Raw genomic sequence first — 20,715 nt, forward strand, 5'->3', positions numbered from 1 at the left:
GAGCCTGGCTGTGTAATCAACAGATCGATTCAAAAACGTTATAATTACCTGTAACCGTGAGTTCAACAAATAAGTAATCCAAATCTCGTTGCGTTGCAATTGTACATCTTGGCGACCCGTACCTTAAACCGTGTCCCGTTAAAGCGTCAGTCTTACAATAACCCGTAACCACCCCTAGTATACACTCAAAGGAGACACACTGAAAAGGAATCCATTTGTATGGAATGAATACCACCATTTACATTTGCATTGACGATACATAGAATAGCAACACCACACAGGACCAATGTTCCTATATACAAGATTAATTTGAAGTTAACTTTTAATATATAGGGCAGTGTGTATTGAACTCGCACCTCCAGTTGTGGTCCAAGTCAAACGTCACGTAACTTTGAATGTGAGAAGCCAACGAGGCAAAAAGCGTCGATTGAAGATTGTTTTGTTGACAGATACGCAGAGTGATAAAAGGGTCTGTGTGCCTCATTATATTCTCGGTGGAGGCTATAAACTCATATATGCTTGTCACTGTTTTTATTGTCGTTTTGTAAGTTCACAAATGTGGCTAAATGGTGCTGGAAGTCAGCGACCTCGTTTCTCTGTCGGTGAATGACTTCGTTCAGACGCGGGCATATTAAATGTGTAGATGTGTGGTGGTTGACAAGCATATGAAGAGTGAAAAGAGTTTTCAGCCGCTTTCGTGTGACAATTTCCCGTCAATATCACTGCGGGGAACAGTATGTTTATCATGTAAAAACATATGAAGGGTGAAAAGAGTTTAATGCGCTTTCTTATGACAATATCCCGTTAATATCACGGCGGGGAACACCATTTTACCATGCAACACATATGAAGAGTAAAACGAATTTTAAGCCGCTTTCGTATGGCAATATTCCGTCAATACCACGGCGGGGAACACCATTTTTCCCTTGTAAAAACATATGAAGAGTGAAAAGTTTTTTTCAGCCGCTTTCGTGTGACAATATCCCGTCAATATCACTGCGGGGAACACCATCTTTACCATGTAAAAGCATATGAAGAGTGAAAAGAGTTTTAAGCCGCTTTCTTATGACGATATTCCGTCAATATCACGGCTGGGAACACCATTACTACCAAGTGTATCAATGTGGGGAGTCGAACCCATGTCGTGTGTGTTAATCCAGAAGGCTAACTGGCCGCTTTTCGCACAAGGAGAATGCTTAATAAGTTTTATATTAGTGGAGACATCTTGAATTTCATTTTCAATAACCGCTGATATGATCTGGCAAGTGGTTATAGGCGTATATGCCTACATAAGTATTCTATCTGCTAATGCTTGTCGTAAGAGGCGACTAACGGGCTCGCTGACTTGATTGACACATGTCATCATATCCCATACATCGATGCTCATGTTGTTGATCACTGGATTGTCTGGTCCAGACTCTATTATTTACAGACTGCCGCTATATAGCTGGAATATTGTTGAGTGCGGCGTAAAACTAAACTCACTCGCGACTACCGGGATGGGGTGGACAGGCTCGCTGACTTGATTGACACATGTCATCGTATTCCAATTGTGTAGATCGATGTTCATGCTGTTGGTCACTGGATTGTCTGGTCCAGATTCGATTATTTACAGACCGCCACCATATAGCTGGAATATTGCTGAGTGCGTCGTTACACAGCAAACAAAGTTTATGTACATATACTCATGCCAATAATAGTTGTCACCCCCTTCAATTTTTTTAATTGGAGAGGGGGTGTGGGTGGGGTGTGGGTGTGGGGGTTGTGGGGGTGGGGAGGGGGTGACAACCATTATTGGCATGAGTATTTTACACAAAGTAAGCGTCCGCATATTGAATCATTGTTTCATGGTGGCCTGAAACGATGTCAAGACCAAATCATATCGATAAATCTTTTCCAATCAGTATGCTGAATAGGACATTTTAATAGTTTTGTTGTTCGTGCTATAACAGTGTGAGTGAGTGAGTTTAGTTTTACGCCGCTTTTAGCAACATCCCAGCAACATCACGGCGGGCAAGACAAGTGATTACATCTTTATAGGGACGACAGTTATAGTACTCATATCTCCTTTAAAACGATTGTGTCATTGTGTGAAATTAAGCTGAATTATAAGAACACAAAATTACAAAACACAAAACTGTATTTTTTTAAAGGAGTATATTGATATAAATGAAATATGCAGAAAACGTGGTGAACTCTTTGTTTTGTTTTATATTTTAATATGTTTGACTGCACACTCGAATTTAACTACATGTACTTGTGTCTATATCCTCTGATACGCGGGTAGCCATTTGTTGCCTACGAACTTTGTCGGAAGTACCATGGTACCAGCATACCTATGTGTGTGCTGTGATATATGAATATAAGGGGATATATAAATAAATACATGTTATATGTAAACGCCGAGAGAGAACCAAAGCCTGGCTAATCATTCAAGAGTTAAGCTGGCTTTTGTTTACGCTATGAGAGACATACTAGCACCACGCACGACTGTTTTCAGCCCGTATTGTTGTTTTGCTCCATTCATTCGTAAAATAAACATGGCCGTTCAGTTGACCCTTGATCACAGGCCATCCTGGATTATCTCCCCTTGAACACATGACACCGCGGGGACTGTGTAATATGCATGGGCGTAGTGAACAATAATTAATTTATCAACGTAAGGAACATACTTTAGTGATTGGCAGATATATAATAGACCCGTGAAGATCCGGGTTAGAGTTGGTCTTCAGCAACCAGTGCTTGTCGTAAGAGGCGACTAACCGGATCGGGTGGTGAGGCTCGAGACTTAGTTGATACATGTCAGTCCCAGTTGCGTAGATCGATGCTCATGCTGTTGATCACTAGCTTGTCTGGTCCAGATTCGATTATTTACAGACCATCACCATATAGCTGGAATATTGTTGAGTGCTGCATTAAACAACAAACAAACAGTGCATAAACATGAATCATCTGAGGCTTCAATACTTTGATTTATGGATTATAATAATAATAATAATAATAATAATAATAGCATATTTGTTACGCGCATATATCCATGCTAAAGCGTGCTCAAAGCGCACAAGATAAAGATGAGATTAATGGTAAAGAGCTACAGTTCAAAGGCTATCTTGAACATGTGTGTTTTTAGATTGGATCTAAAAGAATTAAAGATTACTAACTAAAGTATGGATTTGACATCGTCTGTGATATTTCGTCGATGTTTTGTAGTAATATTATAGATGAAACGCAACAGACACGCACGCACGCACACACGCACGCACGCTCGAACCGAAACACCTACACAACAACACTAAAACATCCTCTGATTAACTCACTCACTCACACCACACAAGCAAACACCCACAGATCCACTTATAAATTCATTCACTCAAATACTCCAAACTCCCAAACATCCACACACAACCAGTTAGATGGGCCGTAATTGTTTCTGAACAGTCAAGCTCGATAGTCCTAGGTTCGAATCCCATATTTGCCCCTGTTTGCCCCTGTAGCGCACGGACCTCCTCCGTGGTGTAGTGGTTAGAGCGTCCGCCTGGAGAGCGGAAGGTCGCGGGTTCGATCCCCGACCGCGTCATACCAAAAGACGTTAAAATATGGTACTTGTTGGTCCCTGCCTGGCGCTCGGCATTAATGGGTACAACAAGGACTGGTCGGCTCGGAGTCAGTATAATGTGTCTGAGTGGGGTATTCATGCCTTAACTGTGGCATGGTATCTCAGTGAGCTAGTACTATAAACACAGCTTAAGCCTGGGCTAGTACAAGCAGCCACACACACACGCATGCACGTCGTCATATGAGCGAAATATTCTTTAAACCCCATTTCACCTCACCTCATCTCACTTCACCTGTAGCGCACGTCCGCGGACTGCGCCACCATGAGTCTAAAAAATCAGATCGGCTTTGACATATCTTAAAATCTCTTTCAACATACTCTGTCTTCAAATTGTACAAATTACTCTCCAGCTGACGATAAGAGAGTAAAGTAATCAGTTCAGCATAAAAAACATAAGCGTCGCGATCTCTCTCCTTCAGTCGTGGAAATTACCGAGGACAGTCGACCACACATCTCGCCATCATGGCCCAACGCTGTTTGCTTCTATGTATTCTCCTCAATGTCATTGCATCCTTGGACGGAAGTTTGAGATACGCACAAGTGGTGAGTTACAGCCTAACAGCACGATGATATTTATCAAATACAAATTATATTATTTCAATACCACTTCAGAATAAAGTTAGGAACATTAAATACACAAGCCATTTATTCTAATTCATCTGAGCGGTGGGGTAGCCTAGTGGTTAAAGCGTTGGCTCGTCACGTTGAAGACCCGGGTTCGAATCCCCACATGGTACAATGTGTGAAGCCCATTTCTGGTGTTCCCCGCCGTGATGTTGCTGGAATATTGCTAAAAGCGGCGTAAAACCAAACTCAGTCAGTCAGTCTAATTCATCTTCATTTTCTCTTAATACCAGCCGGGTGGGGTAGCCCAGTGGTTAAAGCGTTCGCTCTTTACGCCGAAGACCCGGGTTGTGTGAAGCTCATTTCTGGTGGCCCCAACCATGATTTTGCTGGAATATCGCTAAAAGCAACGTTTTCATAAGAAACCCCATCACTCACTCTTCATTACAATATATGTTTTAGACATACGTCAAAGCTTTTAATATAAAAGATAAAATTATTTATGCATTTTAAAATATTTTTCAACACAACTCATTAATTAAAATAATTAATGCATATGTCATTCACTCTTTTGTCTTCAATTTTCCCTTCAGTAGGATTTTTATCTGAGGCACTGTATTCAAATTCTTGAATTCAAAATTTCAAGTAAATTCAAAATTTCAAGTAAATACACCAATCCAACACAGACGGGTCGCGTTGTGCGGTTGTAAGGCTAATTATGTTCACTATCTCCGCCTATCTTCAGCATGGTTCCCTCGTGTCTTCAATACGTCCATATTTCGATATGGTTGCCGTCGGGTAATGATCGAAATAGGGATCGATCCAGGGAAGTCTCTTGGGTAGACATTTCCTTCTGTGCAATATCGGTCTAGATGAAAATGAATGTAATTTCACAATCTAATGTTGTGCTTAATTTATTATGATAAGAAGACAATGATTCGATGCCGATTACTGGAAAAACAAATTGTACGCTTGTAATGTTATGGTCATAAAACTAGTAAGGTGAGGTGAAAATGGGTTTTACGTCGTGCTTGAGAATATTTCGCTCATATGACTACGTGCATGCGTGTCTATGTGTATGTGCGGCTGCTTGTACTAGCCCAGACGTAAGCTGGTTTTATAGTGCTAGCCCATTGAGATACCAAGCCGCGGTGAAGCATGAATACCCCACTCAGACACATTATACTGACTCCGAGCCCACCAGTCCTTGTTGTACCCATTAATGCCGAGCGCCAGGCAGGGACCAACAAGTACCATATTTTAACGTCTTTTGGTATGACGCGGTTGGGGATCGAACCCGCGACCTTCCGCTCTCCGGGCGGACGCTCTAACCACTACACCACGGAGGCAGTCCATAAAACTAGTACTTTTGTAATGTGTTACATTGTGTAATATTACGCAATTAAATTGTATAAGTTTCTTCATCAGTAATTGCATTTCAATAATGTTAGTTTAGTTTTAAATTAATATTTTCATGAAAGGATTGGGCGCAGGTTATCACAACGCAACATTCATTGACGTGAGTGTATATTTACAATGACACCCGTGAAGATCCATGTTTGAGTTTGTCATCACCAACCCGTGCTTGTCGTAAGAGGCGACAAGCGGAATCGGGTGGACAGCTCGCTTACTTGGTTGTCACATGTCATCGTATCCCAACTGCATAGATCGATGCTCATGCTGTTGATCACTGGATTGTCTGGTCAAGACTCGATTATTTACAGACCGCCACCATATAGCTGGAATATTGTTGAGTGCAGCGTTAAACAACCAACCAACCAACCAATTGCATAGATCGATGCTCATGCTGTTGATCACTGGATTGTCTGGATCAGACTCGATCCTTTACAGACCGCAGCTATATAGCTGGAATATTGCTGCATGCGGTGTAAGCAAACAAACAAATAAACAAACATGACAGTAATACATGCACATAGCTCAGATGACGTTGGTCTAGATATTGCTTCATAGTCCTGTATGTTTTAAATTGTTTTTTTCATATCATATATTGCATATGATAAATTAGTTGTTTTTAAACCAGACTGAGTATTGTTTCATGAATCCTGCGGCAGACATAAATGTATATTTTTCATTTAATGTAATTCTCTGCCATGGCACGCCGACAATTATGTACACATGACTAAGCATTTCAGTTTCATTCTTAAACAGCATTAAACCTGAAAGACAAATGATTTGTGGAGTACGTTAATGTGGTTCAGCAAAACGTTTATGTTTTGCACAATACATGCTCTCCTTTAGAAATCCGACGATTTTAAGACGTCCCCAAATACTTATCCATGGGTTATCCTTTTAGTTTAAAGGATTCCGTCCTTCATTTGACCTACGTTCTTTGTGCAACCTATGTTTTAAAGGATTCTGTCCTGTGTTTCATTTGACCTATGTTCTTTGAGCAATATATGTTTTAAAGGGTTCCGTCCTATGTTCTATTTGACCTATGATCTTTGTGCAACATATATTTTAAAGGTTTCAGTCTTATGTTCTAGTTGACCTATGATCTTTGTGCAACATATATTTTAAAGGTTTCAGTCTTATGTTCTAGTTGACCTATGATCTTTGTGCAACATATATTTTAAAGGTTTCCGTCCTATGTTCTATTTGACCTATGTTCTTTAAGCAATATATGTTATACGTGAGTGAGTTTAGTTTTACGCCACACTCAGCAATATTCCAGCTATGTTGCGGGGGTCTGTAAATAATCGAGTCTGGACCAGACAATCCAGTGATCAACAGCATGAGTATCGATCTACGCAATTGGGATACGATGACATATGTCAACCGAGTTAGCGAGCCTGACCACCCGATCCGTTTAGTCGCATGTAACTACAATAATGGGTTACTGAAGAGCAATTCTAACCCGGATTTTCACGGGTCCAGTAATGTACATATTCTTGCACAATTCTACTGAGAAAGCGTAATCCCAAATATATGATATGCTGCATTTGACCTCTTTCTAAATGGCATTATGTATTCTGGGTTCTTTGTCGTAATTATATCCCTGATCAAGGAGACGTTGGCGGACTATTTCTAAAAGCGGCATAAAACTATGCGAACTATATTTCTGTTGCAGTTGTTCCGCCATGGAGATCGATCACCCGAACACACCTATCCGAATGACCCCTATCAAGAAGACACGTGGCCACAGAGGTGGGGAGAACTCACACAGGTAAGTATCTGAGGGGTAAGGAAGAGGTATGGACTTCAACTTAGTCGCCAATAGAATCGACTTTTAAATCGACTTTAAGCTACTCTTATCTCTGTGCATTCCATTGCTACTGTCCCAGCAGAACCCTTCGGTCTGAATTCACTTCCATTGTCTGTTTACCCTTCCAAAATTGAAACATCTTTATTTATGGGAAGAAATCGTTATGGAAGAAATCGTTTGCATATGCTGCAGCCATTGCCTGGAACAATCTTCCCCTTGATGTTCGCCAGTGTCAAACCTGTTCTGCCTTCAAAACAGCTATCAAAACCCATCTTTTCCGCCAAGCTTTCTTCTGATCAAATCTCACTGCGCTTTGAGCATAATATCCAAGTATGGAAAAGCGCAATACAAATCTACTATTATATTATAAATCTTCTATTATAATAGCCGCACAATTGCTGACGTGGCTTAAAGCAACATTTATTCACTCACTCACTCACTCACTCACTCTACGTCAACCAAAGGGAGTTGTCTTGTCCTTGCAGGTACGTTGCAAATATAATGTGGGGCGGTGGGGTAGCCTAATGGTTAAAGCGTTGGCTCGTCACACCGAAGACCCGGGTTCGAATCCCCACATGGGTACAATGTTTGAAGCCCATATCTGGTGTCCCCCGCCGTGATGTTGCTGGAATATTGCTAAAAGCGGCGTAAAACCAAACTCAGTCAGTCAGTCAGTAAATATAATGTACATTGTGAGCCTCTTTATATGTGAGCAAATTTATTTTAAGAAAGAGCATACCCATGCTTTATAGCAGCTAAGCATGAAACAAACAACAAATGGTTGAGGTACTTGATACGAGTACCATGTTTTTAAGACCATAAATCTGTCGTGTTTCGGCGCTTGTTTTCAACCTGATAAAATCTTCATAAGGTTTGCATTTGTTCCGTCCAGATCTCAGGACATACATTCTTTTGCCGGGTTGTTTAGAACAATTTCCGGACGTTTCTACACTTAACACTGCTTTTATTTTATGTGCTCCCCCGGAGGAGGTTATTATCGATCATCCAATGCAAACGTTGCTTTTCCCACAACGAGATTACTATTAGGTGTTTTGATGCTTTTCTGTGCATACGTTCTGATCGTATTGTGATGTACGACGTTAGGGCTCCGGCCTTATAATATCGCTCGGTGTCTACCTTCAAGCATTTCAGTTAATTCAAACGTCATGTTTATCACAGGAAGGCATGAGACGGGAGTATGAGCTGGGCCAGTATTTACGACATCGCTACGTCGACGGCGGTTTTATACACGGAAACTACACTGCAGATGAGGCAAGCTTAAAGCTAGAGAAATCAATTGAGTTTTAATCAATTACTTGCTTGTCATCGTATCGCATGGTGACAATCACTGGATTGTCTGGTCCAGACTCGATTTGTTTACAAACAACATCGTACATCTGTAATACTGCTGAAACAAATATCTGCTCATGAGATAGTCACATTTGTACAATCGACTCTGTAAGCAGAGATTTCTTATGGATGTGGAAAGGATTTAGTCGCTTCTATTGTATAGAAAAATGCCATCTTTGTTATAAGGCTATAAAGTTTCTTTTATTTTTATATCATCCATAATATTCATTGTTAAAGATTATTGTTTTATAATGATTTTCGTTTTATTTGATTTATTACTGGTGAGGATTAGTGGTTAATGTGTTTGCTCATTGAGCTGAAGGATCGATTCCTCACACGCGTAAATATGTGAGACCAATGTTACGATTCTTCTTAAATAATGTGTCCCCCGCGGGAATATTGCTAAAAGTGGCGTAAAACTATATTCACACACTCACTCTTAAATATGTCGCCAACCATTCTCTCAGATTAATCCTAATATATTTAATCTGAATGTTTTTGAAATATATCGAAAACTTTCACTTAAGTATTGTGTATTTTTGTATTACAGATTCACGTTCTTGCAAGTTATAAGGACCGCGCTATAATGAGCGCCTACTGCATGCTGGCTGGCCTGTTTCCCCCGACAGGTGATCAGATTTGGAACCCCGCTATACCATGGCAACCCATTCCTGTACACACACTGCCGAAAGAGGATGATTTTGTAAGTTTTTATATCTTTGGTTATGGTTGGATAGCCTCGTGGTTATAGCGTTCGTTCAAAGAGTCGAAGGCACGGGTTCGAGACCAAACGTCGTTAAATTAAACATGTTTGTGACCCTGAGAAAATCATTTTCAACTTTCCGTAATTTCTTTACCATAGGATTCGATGTATTGATTTCAGCGAACGAATACAGAACACAGTTATTCCTGGCAGAACCTTTTAGATGTACATGCCATGGCGCTCAGAAACGACAGGGAATATAAGATACCCACAATATAATTGTTAGGTCTTAACTGTTTACATTCGAAACTGGTCATTTAAGTTCGCTTTCAAGGGAAATCAAATATTATGTGAAAATAAATCGCTTAGAGATGTCAACGCTGATTGGCAGATTAGGAAGACATCTGACGTCACCAACAGAGTATCCCACCCGTGAACATCCGAGTTAGAATTGGTCATCAGCAACCAATGCATTCGTCACCACTCGCCCCTTTCCGTAACCTGCAAGAAGACTCATCCCCCTCTCGATGCTTGTTATGTGCGAAAATACGACAAACCAATCAGAACACGCGTAAATGACTGCGGTGCTTTGGTAAAAATAATCCTGAGTACTTAAATCGTTTATGGCATTATGTCATTGTTTAAAAAATCATGAAAACTATATATCGTCATATTGCTGCCTATTATGGTGTTTTTGATAAGAATCATGCGATTGACGGCGAGAGATTCAAATACACGCACGTGCGTTTGTTGACATAACGGCTCTCGTGGGTCCAACTGATGGTGTTTCTGACGATCTTGCGGGCTTGCTATGGAGATTGTACGTGCGCTTCCAACAATTTTAGGAAATGTAATTATAACTGACTGACTGAGTTTGGTTTTACGCCGCTTTTAGCAATATTCCAGCAACATCACGGCGGGGGACACCAGAAATGGGCTTCACACATTGTACCCATGTGGGGATTCGAACCCAGGTCTTCAACGTGACGAGCCAACGCTTTAACCATTAGGCTACCCCACCGCCCCATGTAATTATAAATCGCTACGAGTTTCAAAACAATACATACATACATACATAAATCTAATTGCTCAAAAGCGCTATCTGAGTACTATTATATCTGTATGTAACTAACCAACTTTAATCTTTAACATTGGGCATATATTTCAATTCTCTGGGAATATTTTAGTCTGACCTTCTTGTGGTTATACATATATTTTTCAGCGAATTCAGTTAAAAGTCCACTTGTGGTATGACAGCAAGGTTACACGTATGTTCAGTTTGATAAATATTATAAAAGTCATTTTTTGAGTTTCTGCTTTGGGATTTAATGTAGCGGGTTTTTTTTACAAATTTTATTTGCATATTCAATAAAACAAATCCCATTTGTGATTATTAAACCCTTTTCAGAAATATAATTGGAAATATAAGGTGAATATCTGGTAATAATTACGTCAGAATATGTCTTTAACAAATAGGTTTTTTCCTTTCTTTTAGTTGTACCAAGGAGGTTAATTCTTTAGAATAAATAGCAAAAACAAAAACAGCAATACAATGTATGAGTACTTCGGTGATATTAAGTACCATTGGAATCAAACAGTAATAGAGTTATCGTTCCTGTTTGAAGTAGTTCTGATGTTCCTACGCCAATATGAAATCCTTCAAGAGGGGCACGAGTCGCTATTCGGCTTGTCCCGGAATAACACGAATGCAACCAATGCTTGTCGTTAGAGGCGACTAACATAAACGGTGAAGCCACGTCACTGATTGAAGACCCGCGAGGATCAGGTTTAGAACTGCTCTTCAGTAACCGATGCTCGTTGGGGGAGGCGACTAAGGGGATTGGGTAGTCAGGCTCGCTGAACTTGGTTGACACATGTCATCGTATCCCAATTGCGTAGAACGATGCTCATGCTGTTGATCACTGGAGTGCCTGGTCCAGACTCGATTATTACAGGCCGCCGCCATATCGCTGGCATAGTGTTGAGTGAAGCGTTACACAACAAACAAATCCAGATATCCAGTTTGATCATCATTAAGATCCGTATTATAATGGGATGAAAGATCAAACTTTGACATTGTGGTTTGTCTGATCAATTAAATATCAACCAACTTAAATATTTCATAAAATACCATTTCAAACTAGAAGAACATATTTTCGGAGAAAAGGATGAAATATTTCGTATGAAAAAAAAGAACAAAACATTGCACTTTTGATTTGCGATTGTGCGCTTATAATTTTGTTTGTGTGTTTTTTCATAAACAGCAATGTATATTATATGTCATGAATAAAAAAAAGAAAAAAGAAAAAAAAAAGATTAATTTATTCAAAGGCCTTCGTGATGTATAGCTGGGGTAATCTCCACACAACAAACAAACTGCCACCAGCATGATCGTGGCATGGCTATCACACTGTGTCAGTCATTTCTCTCGGTAACCTAGTGATAAAAGTGTCAGCTCATCACAACAGCGACGCTAGTGGTGGGATAGCCTATTTATTTATTATTATTATAGGATATTTGTATAGCGCACATATCCACGCACTAGTGCATGCTCAAGGCGCTGGTATTTTTTTCCCTCGATCATTGGATGTCAATCTCAGCGGCACATCGCATTATCAATCTCAACTCCCTGAGGAGTATACAACTCTTGCAGCCACTAGGCGCACCGAGTTATTGTGGCTTTCTCATCCTAACGAGCCTAGTGGTTAAAGCGTTTGCCCGGCACGCCGAGGACCCGGATTCGATTCCCTACATGGATACAATGTGTGAAGTCCATTTCATGTGTCCCCAGCCATGATATTGCTGGAATATTGCTAAAAGCGGTGTAAGACCAGACTCACTCTCTCACTCTAATCACCGAATGGATACATTCCTCGGTTTAACAAAGTTCAACATCTGTGCAGATTACAAAATGTTTTTTTGGCTGTCCCTTATCAAGTGAAGTGTTTTCGAAATTACGCATTTATATAAAACATGTGAATGCCAGCTGACAGAATCGCACAGTTCTTCGTAAGGTAGAAAAAAATGCACTCAGTCAACTGGCGCTTGGAGTGAGAGAGTGAGTTTAGTTTTACGCCGCACTCAGCACTATTCCAGCGGCGGTCTGTAAATAATCGAGTCTGGACCAGACAATCCAGTGATCAACAGCATGAGCATCGATCTACGCAATTGGGATACGATGAAATGTGTCAAGCAAGCTAGCGAGCCTGACCACCCGATCCCGTTAGTCGCCTTATACGACAAGCATGGGTTACTGAAGATCAATTCTAGCCCGTATCTTCACGGCTGGGATCAATAACAGAAACGCAAAATATAAATTTCAGATATTTTTGGCGCTGTGGTATATTTACACTCGCCCGTTACATCAGCCTCCAGAGGGGCGGTGGGGTAGCCTAGTGGTTAAAGCGTTGGCTCGTCACGCCGAAGACCCGGGTTCGATTCCCCACATGGGCACAATGTTTGAAGCCCATTTCTGGTGTCCCCGACGTGATATTGCTGGAATATTGCTAAAAGCGGCGTAAAACTAAACTCAGTCAGTCAGTCAGCCTCCAGAAAATACATACCAGGGCCTCGATCCACAAAGCGTTCGTAATGTTACGACCTGTCGTAACTATAGTTTATCATATGTTTACGAATGTCGTAGCGCTACGAACGCTGTGTGGATCGGGTGCCAGGACATTATGCGAGTGAAGTGGCTAAGTGGCTATCGTGTTTCCTCTCAACCCGAAAGGTCCTGTTCGCCTCTAAGCTCATTACCATGTATCATACCCGCATTAACGTATCAACGGAAGTTTTAATTTTAATATGTATTTTGAAATGTATTTCTATTTTCAGATATTGGAAATGGATTGCCCGACATATGATGCTTTGAAAAAATACACTGTGGAAAACGAATTATGTGAAACATCTCGAGACACAGAATCAGGTATTTTTTCCATCTTTCTAGTAACTATGATGCTTGAGCGAATATGCTGCGAGTGTCCAGCTGTTGTCGTATACTTCCAAAGGAGCGGAGAATAAAAGTCATCTGCCCATGATCCATTGTCAGGGAAGAACAAAGACGCGTTGTATGCATGAGTGAGTGAGTTTGGTTTTTTACGGCGCTTTTAGCAATATTCCAGCAATATCACGTCAGGAGACACCATAAATTGGCCTGTACCCATGTGGGGATCGAACTCGGGTCTGCGGTGTGACGAGCGAACGTTTTCACCACTAGGCTACCCCACCGCCCCTGTATTTGTGAATTACTTCTGGACTGGATGCGTGTTGGACTAATGTTCATTGACAAAATTGGTAAACGTCTGAGTGATGACCGTGAGGTGACTGAAGTACTGTGACAGCGTTGTCAATTAAATCTCTTTAGCTCACTCACTCACTGGTTTGTTTTATGTGTTCTCGACTTCGTCGTTGTTCCAGGATCTGATCGACCTCCTCGGAAAGCATTCGGGATATCCTCCTACCTTTGAAAGTTTGGTCGACATGTTTGACCCCATATTTGTTGAGGTGAGAAGAACGTAACGTACAGTAAGGCCTAGGTGTGAGTGAGTGTGTGAGTTTAGTTTTACGCCACGCTCAGCAATATTCCAGCTATATGACAGCGGTCTGTAAATAATAGTCTGGACCAGACAAGCCAGTGATCAACAGCATGAGCATCGATCTGCGCAATTGGGAACCGATGACATGTGTCAACCAAGTCATCGAGCCTGACCACCCGATCCCGTTAGTCGCCTCTTACGACAAGCATAGTCGCCTTTTGGGACAAGCATGGGTTGCTGAAGACCTATTTTACCCCGGATCTTCACGGAACTCACAACCTCAGAGTCAGGCACCTAATACATAATATAATATCACGTTACATTTGACCACTTTCTAAATGGCACTGTGTAATCATAGCTTTGGGCCGTGGGAACCGTGCCAATGAACCCTTATCAGAGGGGTGCACAACGCCCGCAGTCTAGACTACCGGTTGTCCGACTTCCATTTCTGTGGAAGTCGCGGTAGCTGAGCGGGTTAGGCGGCTGACTTTGTGTGCTGGCGATTAGGTGCCTGACTCTGAGGGTGTGAGTTCGAATCCCGGATGGGGCTCAAGTCAAACAGTACTAGAATTTGTACTTTACTAAGAAAGTGTAATCCCAAATATAACACGTTACATTTGACCACTTTCTAAATGGCATTATGTAATCATTGTTCTCCCTTGTCTCATTGTTCTCTCTGATTTGCCCCCTCTTATTCCCTAAAGCCCCCTCTCTCGTCTGCTCCCTCTGGCACCCTTTACCTTGTTCTCTTGCCTAGGGAGAACAAGATAGAGGGTGCCAGAGGGAGCAGACGATAGGGAGAGGAGGCTACACAGAACACGGGGGTGCTAATCAGAGAGAACAATGAAACAAGGGAGAACAAGATAGAGGGTGCCAGAGGGAGCAGACGATAGGGAGAGGAGGCTACACAGAACACGGGGGTGCAAATCAGAGAGAACAATGAAACAAGGGATAATATGAAAGTGAAAGTTCAACAAATATGTTAGTTAATTAGATGGGGTGGCACAGGTGGGTGTTGGTGTGCAGAGTTGCCAGAAGCCGATTATCGTCCCAAAAATGCTTCTTGTTTCCTCAGAACAAAACCATGCTGTTGGGTTTCACAAACGTGGTAAGCATCCGGACCCTGGGTCGCTTTGGACTCTCCTCCCAATTCAAGCTGTCGAGCTGTGATATAAATGTAATATAACTCCGTTATACTCCCACAGAACGACAACAACATGACGTTTCCCCTGTGGCTCCGACAAAATGACGTGTACAAGAGGTTCCGGGCACTCAAGAACATGGTGGCTCAGCTCAAGTTCCACACTAAAGCAATGGCCAGGATACGAGGAGGTAGACTCAAGCAAACAAGTTTCACAAACTTGATTATCTGACATATAATTTGCTGTATAGGGTTACTTCTATCAAGTGTAGCAGGATCTGCTGATCATGGGTTCGAACAACTCGAGTCATGACCAAAGTGGCACTCTCCACGAACTCATTCAAACATCAAACCCGTCCTTCCATCCACTCACTCACTCTCTGATGTTCCAGGTCCACTTCTGGGGAAATTCATAAAGAATATGGAAGACGTTGTCAACTTTAACAACATCACACAAAAGATTAACTTCTTCTCAGGCGTAAGTAAAGCATGCCACCCACGAGGTTTTGTTTGTGTATTGTTTAACACTACACTCTGCCATTATCTGGCCATATGAAATAAATAAATAAATAATCCTGTCTGGACCAGACAACCATGTGATTAATGTTCGGAGAATCGATCTACGCAATTGGGATACAATTATATATGTCAACAAAGTCAGCGAGCCTTACCACCCATCCCGTTAGTCGTCTTTTACGACAGGCATTGGGTTGCTGAAGACAAATTCTAACCTGGATCTTCACGGGTATATGTCCAACGAGAGTTGGACAAAAGATGTTATCGAGTCTGCGGAAGAAATAAGGATTATAACATTCCGTTGAATGTATCATTATGTTTGAGTTACGTTGGCAATAGCCTTTCCAAAAGAAAGGACGCTCTTGATGAGAGAAGCGATAAACAACGAACACATAAACAAAATGACAGCGCTCACTTCAATAACTGAAATGAGCAAAGTCTCCTTTTCTTTTCAGTAAACACGTTTTGAGTAAAAGTTTCCTTATTTTCAAAGAACGCAATAAAAAATTGTCATCTGTGATGCGGTAATATTAGCATACATTTTCTTATAACCATGGCAACACATTCTGTACGTCAGCACGAAACCAACATCAACGCTCTGTTGTCGGCAATGGGGATGTTCAACCAAGTGCATATCCCATATGCCTCGGCGGTGCTTGTGGAGCTCCATCACGACGATACTGAGGGATACACTGTCGAGTTCCACTACAGAAATGACACGACTGTTCAGCCGTACTTTCTGACAGTACCAGGTATGTGCACCGTCAGTAGTGATGAGAGAGTATGCTTTTTACGCAGCTTTTAACAATATTCCAGCAATATCACCGTCAGTAATGGGGGCGCTGAAGAGAAGTAATCATCCGTGCAGAGTTGCGTCCCTTGTGTGTACGAGGCACTCGTGATTGTGAGCTCGAAATCTGTTGGCCTCGATTATGTTTCCGGGTTTGTTAAAACCATGTTCGTGCTAGCTGATAAAAATAACCTGGTATACGTTTAAACGCATGTTTTGGTCCTTAAATGACATATAAATGGAAAGTGGGGGCGTGGTGGGCGAACTGGCTTAAGCGCCAGGCTAGTGATCCAACGAGCTTGAGGTGTCGGGATCGAGCCCACCTATGACCGGGTGTAAAAACCTTGGAGTCATCTTTGTGTGCAGGCTCTTTCAGTGTTGTCACAACCCTCCCAACCCCTAGTGTACAGTACACAACCCTTTGCATTTAAAAGAACCCACGAATCCGTTGGTATATGACCAGATGGTGTTCACATGAATACGTGCAAACACCAAGTTGCGGGTACAGCAACGTGCAGTAAACTTTGACAAAGTACTGTGACTATGTGTTCCAGTCCACCCAGCTGTTAATGGGTACCTTGTAAGGATGGGAAAGCCACATAAACTCGGTGCGCCTAGTGGCTGCAAGAGTTGTATACTCCCCAGGGAGTTGAGACTGATAATACGACGTGCCGTTGAGATTGACATCCAGTGATCGAAGGGAAAACAAAGCGCCTTTGAGCAGCTGAGCTATGTGTGTGTGTGTGTGTGTGTGTGTGTGTGTGTGTGTGTGTCTCTCTCTCTCTGTTTGTCTCTGTGTGTGTCTCTCTATCTCTCTCTCTCTCTCTCTGTCTCTCTCCTCTGTCTCTCTCTCTCTCTCTCTCTCTCTCTCTCTATCTCTCTGTGTGTGTGTGTGTGTGTGTTGTATGACGAGTCGACACAATGTGTTATATCAGAAATGCGGCTCAACGATGAAGTAAACTTACCATGTCCACTCTTTCGTTTCAGGGTGCGGTTCGTCTTGTCCACTCTCGAAGTTAAAGGTATTGACACGTGACGTCATTCCAGATGACCCAGTGGCCACGTGCTTGGGGCAACCGCCCACGCCCCCGTGCTCATCACAAGGATCCAGCGTCACAGGCAAGACTTGCTCGTGGATGCTCAGGTGGCGGTGGGGTAGCCTCGTGATTAATGCTTTCGCTCTTCACACCGAAGACCCGGGTTTGATCCCCACATGGGTACAATGTGTGAAGCCCATTTCTGGTGTCCCACGCCTTGATATTGCTGGAATGTTGCTAAAAGCGGCGTAAAACCATACTCACTCACGATCTCACTGTCGGTGTCAGAGCACAGTCAGATGTTCATGTGTATTGTAAGCAGGTTGCACAGACGACATTGTACACGTGCATCCACAAACGAGGTGTCCGTGCAAATCTGGAGGAAGCTGATCTTACAGCTTCACCACTCTATACGGTGTATTGAAAGGAAACATTGTACGTCATGTGTACGGGATTTGGCCTTCTATATTTAGTGTTATAGAAAACGGATTAAAGCAAGGTTCCAAAATGATAAATCTTTAGTGATAAATCTATTTCAATATAATTTCAGAGATGACAGTTCAATTTTTTTCTGTTTTGGATGACCCTGATGATCTTGATCGTGTGTCACAGAGGGTTGCTCATGCTATCGACCTCTGTTTTATCTGTTCCAGCTTAAACACGCTATAATATAGCTGTAACATATATACTTATATTTTTACGTTTTGTGACTCTTCAATTTTTCATTTGAAATTTATTTTGGAATTGCACTTGCTTTCATAAACATTAACATTGGACCTGACGTTTCTCAATTGACTTCACCGTCTGCTTTCTCATGTTAGTAATGTGAACATCAATTAACATATATAGTTATATATGAATTGAAGAAAGTATACACCCGATAATTGGACTGACGAAAAGCGTTATGAAATCTTTATGAACTAATAAGTCGCCGAAACACTGGTATTATTTTTTTTGAAATTTGTTCCTGGGAGTTATTGTAGTAAATACTATTTCTGTTTCTTCTTCACCACGAAAATTCTTCGCCCCAGATGAGTGAGTGAGTGAGTTTAGTTTTACGCCGCACTCAGCAATGCTCCAGCTATATGGCGGCGGTCTGTAAATAATCGAGTCTGGACCAGACATTCCAGTGATCAACAGCATGAGCATCGATCTGCGCAATTGGGGTACGATGACATGTGTCAACCAAGTCATCGAGCCTGACCACCCGATCCCGTTAGTCGCCTCTTACGACAAGCATGGGTTACTGAAGGCTCATTCTAACCCGGACCTTCACGGGTCTCCGCCTCAGATGGTGTACGCGTAGTTCAAATATTTGTTTTACCTCTTTCGATATCACTATGAAAAATTATACATGTATGTGTGAATGTCAAATTAATAAGTGTGTTATTGAACTGTGTCAAGCATCGGTGTTACGAAAATCCGCGTACGTCTAATGAACTGATCGAAATATGCTTACTACGTTTAAATGTGTGTTGCCTTTAAATATCAATATCAGCTTTAAATCAGTTACCATTTAGGAAATACACCTATTGATCGAATGAAATCAGTACCATGCTGTTACATTTAAATTTCTTTTACAATTTCAGATATGACACAACCGACCCTGATCCATTAAGTCTCCTCTTACGACAAGCATGGGACCGCCTGCGACCCGGCTTCATCTCATTGTTTATATAACCACAGTCAAATGCCGTTATGTCGAATCTGGATGTGTCGAATTGGTTGTTGCTTGGCAAAGGTTTTGCGCAGTGTATTCCATATTTAGCGAATTTTTTAGTTTTGTCGAACCTCGAATAACTCGAAGAATTTTCATGGGTCTATTTAGCTTCGATACAACAGTGTTTAACTTGCAGTATAATGTGATATTAGATTCAAAGGTTGTGATGTTTATTTTGTGACTTACATGTTTTAGGTGCAAACAGAATCATCTGTTGTGTTTGTCGTTAATGCACATGTTTCAGGGAATCCGTGAAGATCCTGGTTAAAATTGATCTTCAGCAACCTGTGCTTGTCGACTAACGGGATCGGGCTGTTAGTCTCGCTGACTCGGTTGACATATGTCATCGCATCCCAATTGCATAGAAAGATGCTCATGCGTTTGATCACTGGATCATTCGATTATGTACTGACCGCCGCCATATAGCTGGAATATTCCTGAGTAGGGTGTTAAACAAACATAAATACAAACACAAACACAGTCATTGAACCTCGGGTTTTTACCGAAAGCACCATGATGAAACATTAGGAAACGATTATTCACTAACAACCAACACGCTGAGCCTGACCAATATATCAAATCTAGTTGCCTCTTACGACAAGCAATGGGTACAATTCCGACCCGAAATCCTCATAATTTTCTAGACATGGATCACTTTAAGATGACATTGATTTCGGCTACTGGCATTGATAAGAGCACTTTATCAATTAAACTCACAATATACACTAACGTAAAACAGGAACTTTTTGTGGGATTATGTTTAAAAACACCTTCAGCTGTACAAGCCAGACCATCATCGGACAGTTCAAACATCTGGCTTTATAGCACAGGAGGGGTTCGAATCAATGTTTGGACAATATATTTTAAAATATATATCTAGACTTTTGCAGTCATATATTGCCTTTATATCTTTCTTTGAATTCCATATGCTATTAAATTCCGTACGATGTTTCAAAATAAAGTGTAACTTGTGGTTAAAATTCTTACTCTTCTCTTTTTAGAGAGTATACTTTGATTATACGTTACTTCTATCATAGGCTACTTTCATCTATATTGAAGATGAGGTGAGGTGAAATTGGGTTTAACGACGTGCATGCGTGTGTATGTGTATGTGCGGCTGCTTGTACTAGCCCAGACTTAAGCTGGTTTTATAGTGCTAGCCCACTGAGATACCATGCCGCAGTGAAGCATGAATACCCCTCTCACACACATTATACTGACTCCGAGCCCTCCAGTCCTTGTTGTACCCATTAATGCCGAGCGCCAGGCAGAGACCAACAAGTATCATATTTTAACGTCTTTTGGTATGACGCGGTCGGGGATCGAACCCGCGACCTTCCGCTCTCCGGGCGGACGCTCTAACCACTGTACCACGGAGGCGGTCCGTGTGCTACAGGGGCAAACAGGGGCAAATATGGGATTCGAACCTAGGACTATCGATCTTGACTGTTCAGAAACAATTACGGACGCTCTAACCACTACACCACGGAGGCGGTCTATATGAAGATACTTTTATATAC

The 20,715-nt window shown here is 41.7% G+C and overlaps 1 protein-coding gene across 1 annotated transcript; it reads left to right on the forward strand.

The window, feature by feature from the left end:
* Window positions 1–7,244: 7,244 nt before the first annotated feature.
* Window positions 7,245–15,364, forward strand: LOC124290429 (prostatic acid phosphatase-like). Its single transcript, XM_046727128.1, has 5 exons — window positions 7,245–7,364; window positions 8,583–8,675; window positions 9,304–9,456; window positions 13,873–13,959; window positions 15,197–15,364. Exons 1-5 carry the CDS (start codon window positions 7,245–7,247, stop codon window positions 15,362–15,364), a joined length of 621 nt encoding a protein of 206 aa, XP_046583084.1.
* Window positions 15,365–20,715: the final 5,351 nt, after the last annotated feature.

The sequence above is a fragment of the Haliotis rubra genome, unplaced genomic scaffold (genome assembly GCF_003918875.1).
Source record: "Haliotis rubra isolate DU_JTF1 unplaced genomic scaffold, ASM391887v1 Scf465, whole genome shotgun sequence".
NCBI classification, from domain to species: domain Eukaryota; kingdom Metazoa; phylum Mollusca; class Gastropoda; order Lepetellida; family Haliotidae; genus Haliotis; species Haliotis rubra.

Bases quoted from the DNA above. Each gene is read 5' to 3' on its own strand.
- LOC124290429 (XM_046727128.1), top strand. From the start codon at position 7,245: ATGCGAACTATATTTCTGTTGCAGTTGTTCCGCCATGGAGATCGATCA. The intron at 9,457-13,872 runs GTAAGTTTTTAT...TCGTTGTTCCAG, and splicing joins TGCCGAAAGAGGATGATTTT to GATCTGATCGACCTCCTCGG. The intron at 13,960-15,196 runs GTGAGAAGAACG...ATACTCCCACAG, and splicing joins TTGACCCCATATTTGTTGAG to AACGACAACAACATGACGTT.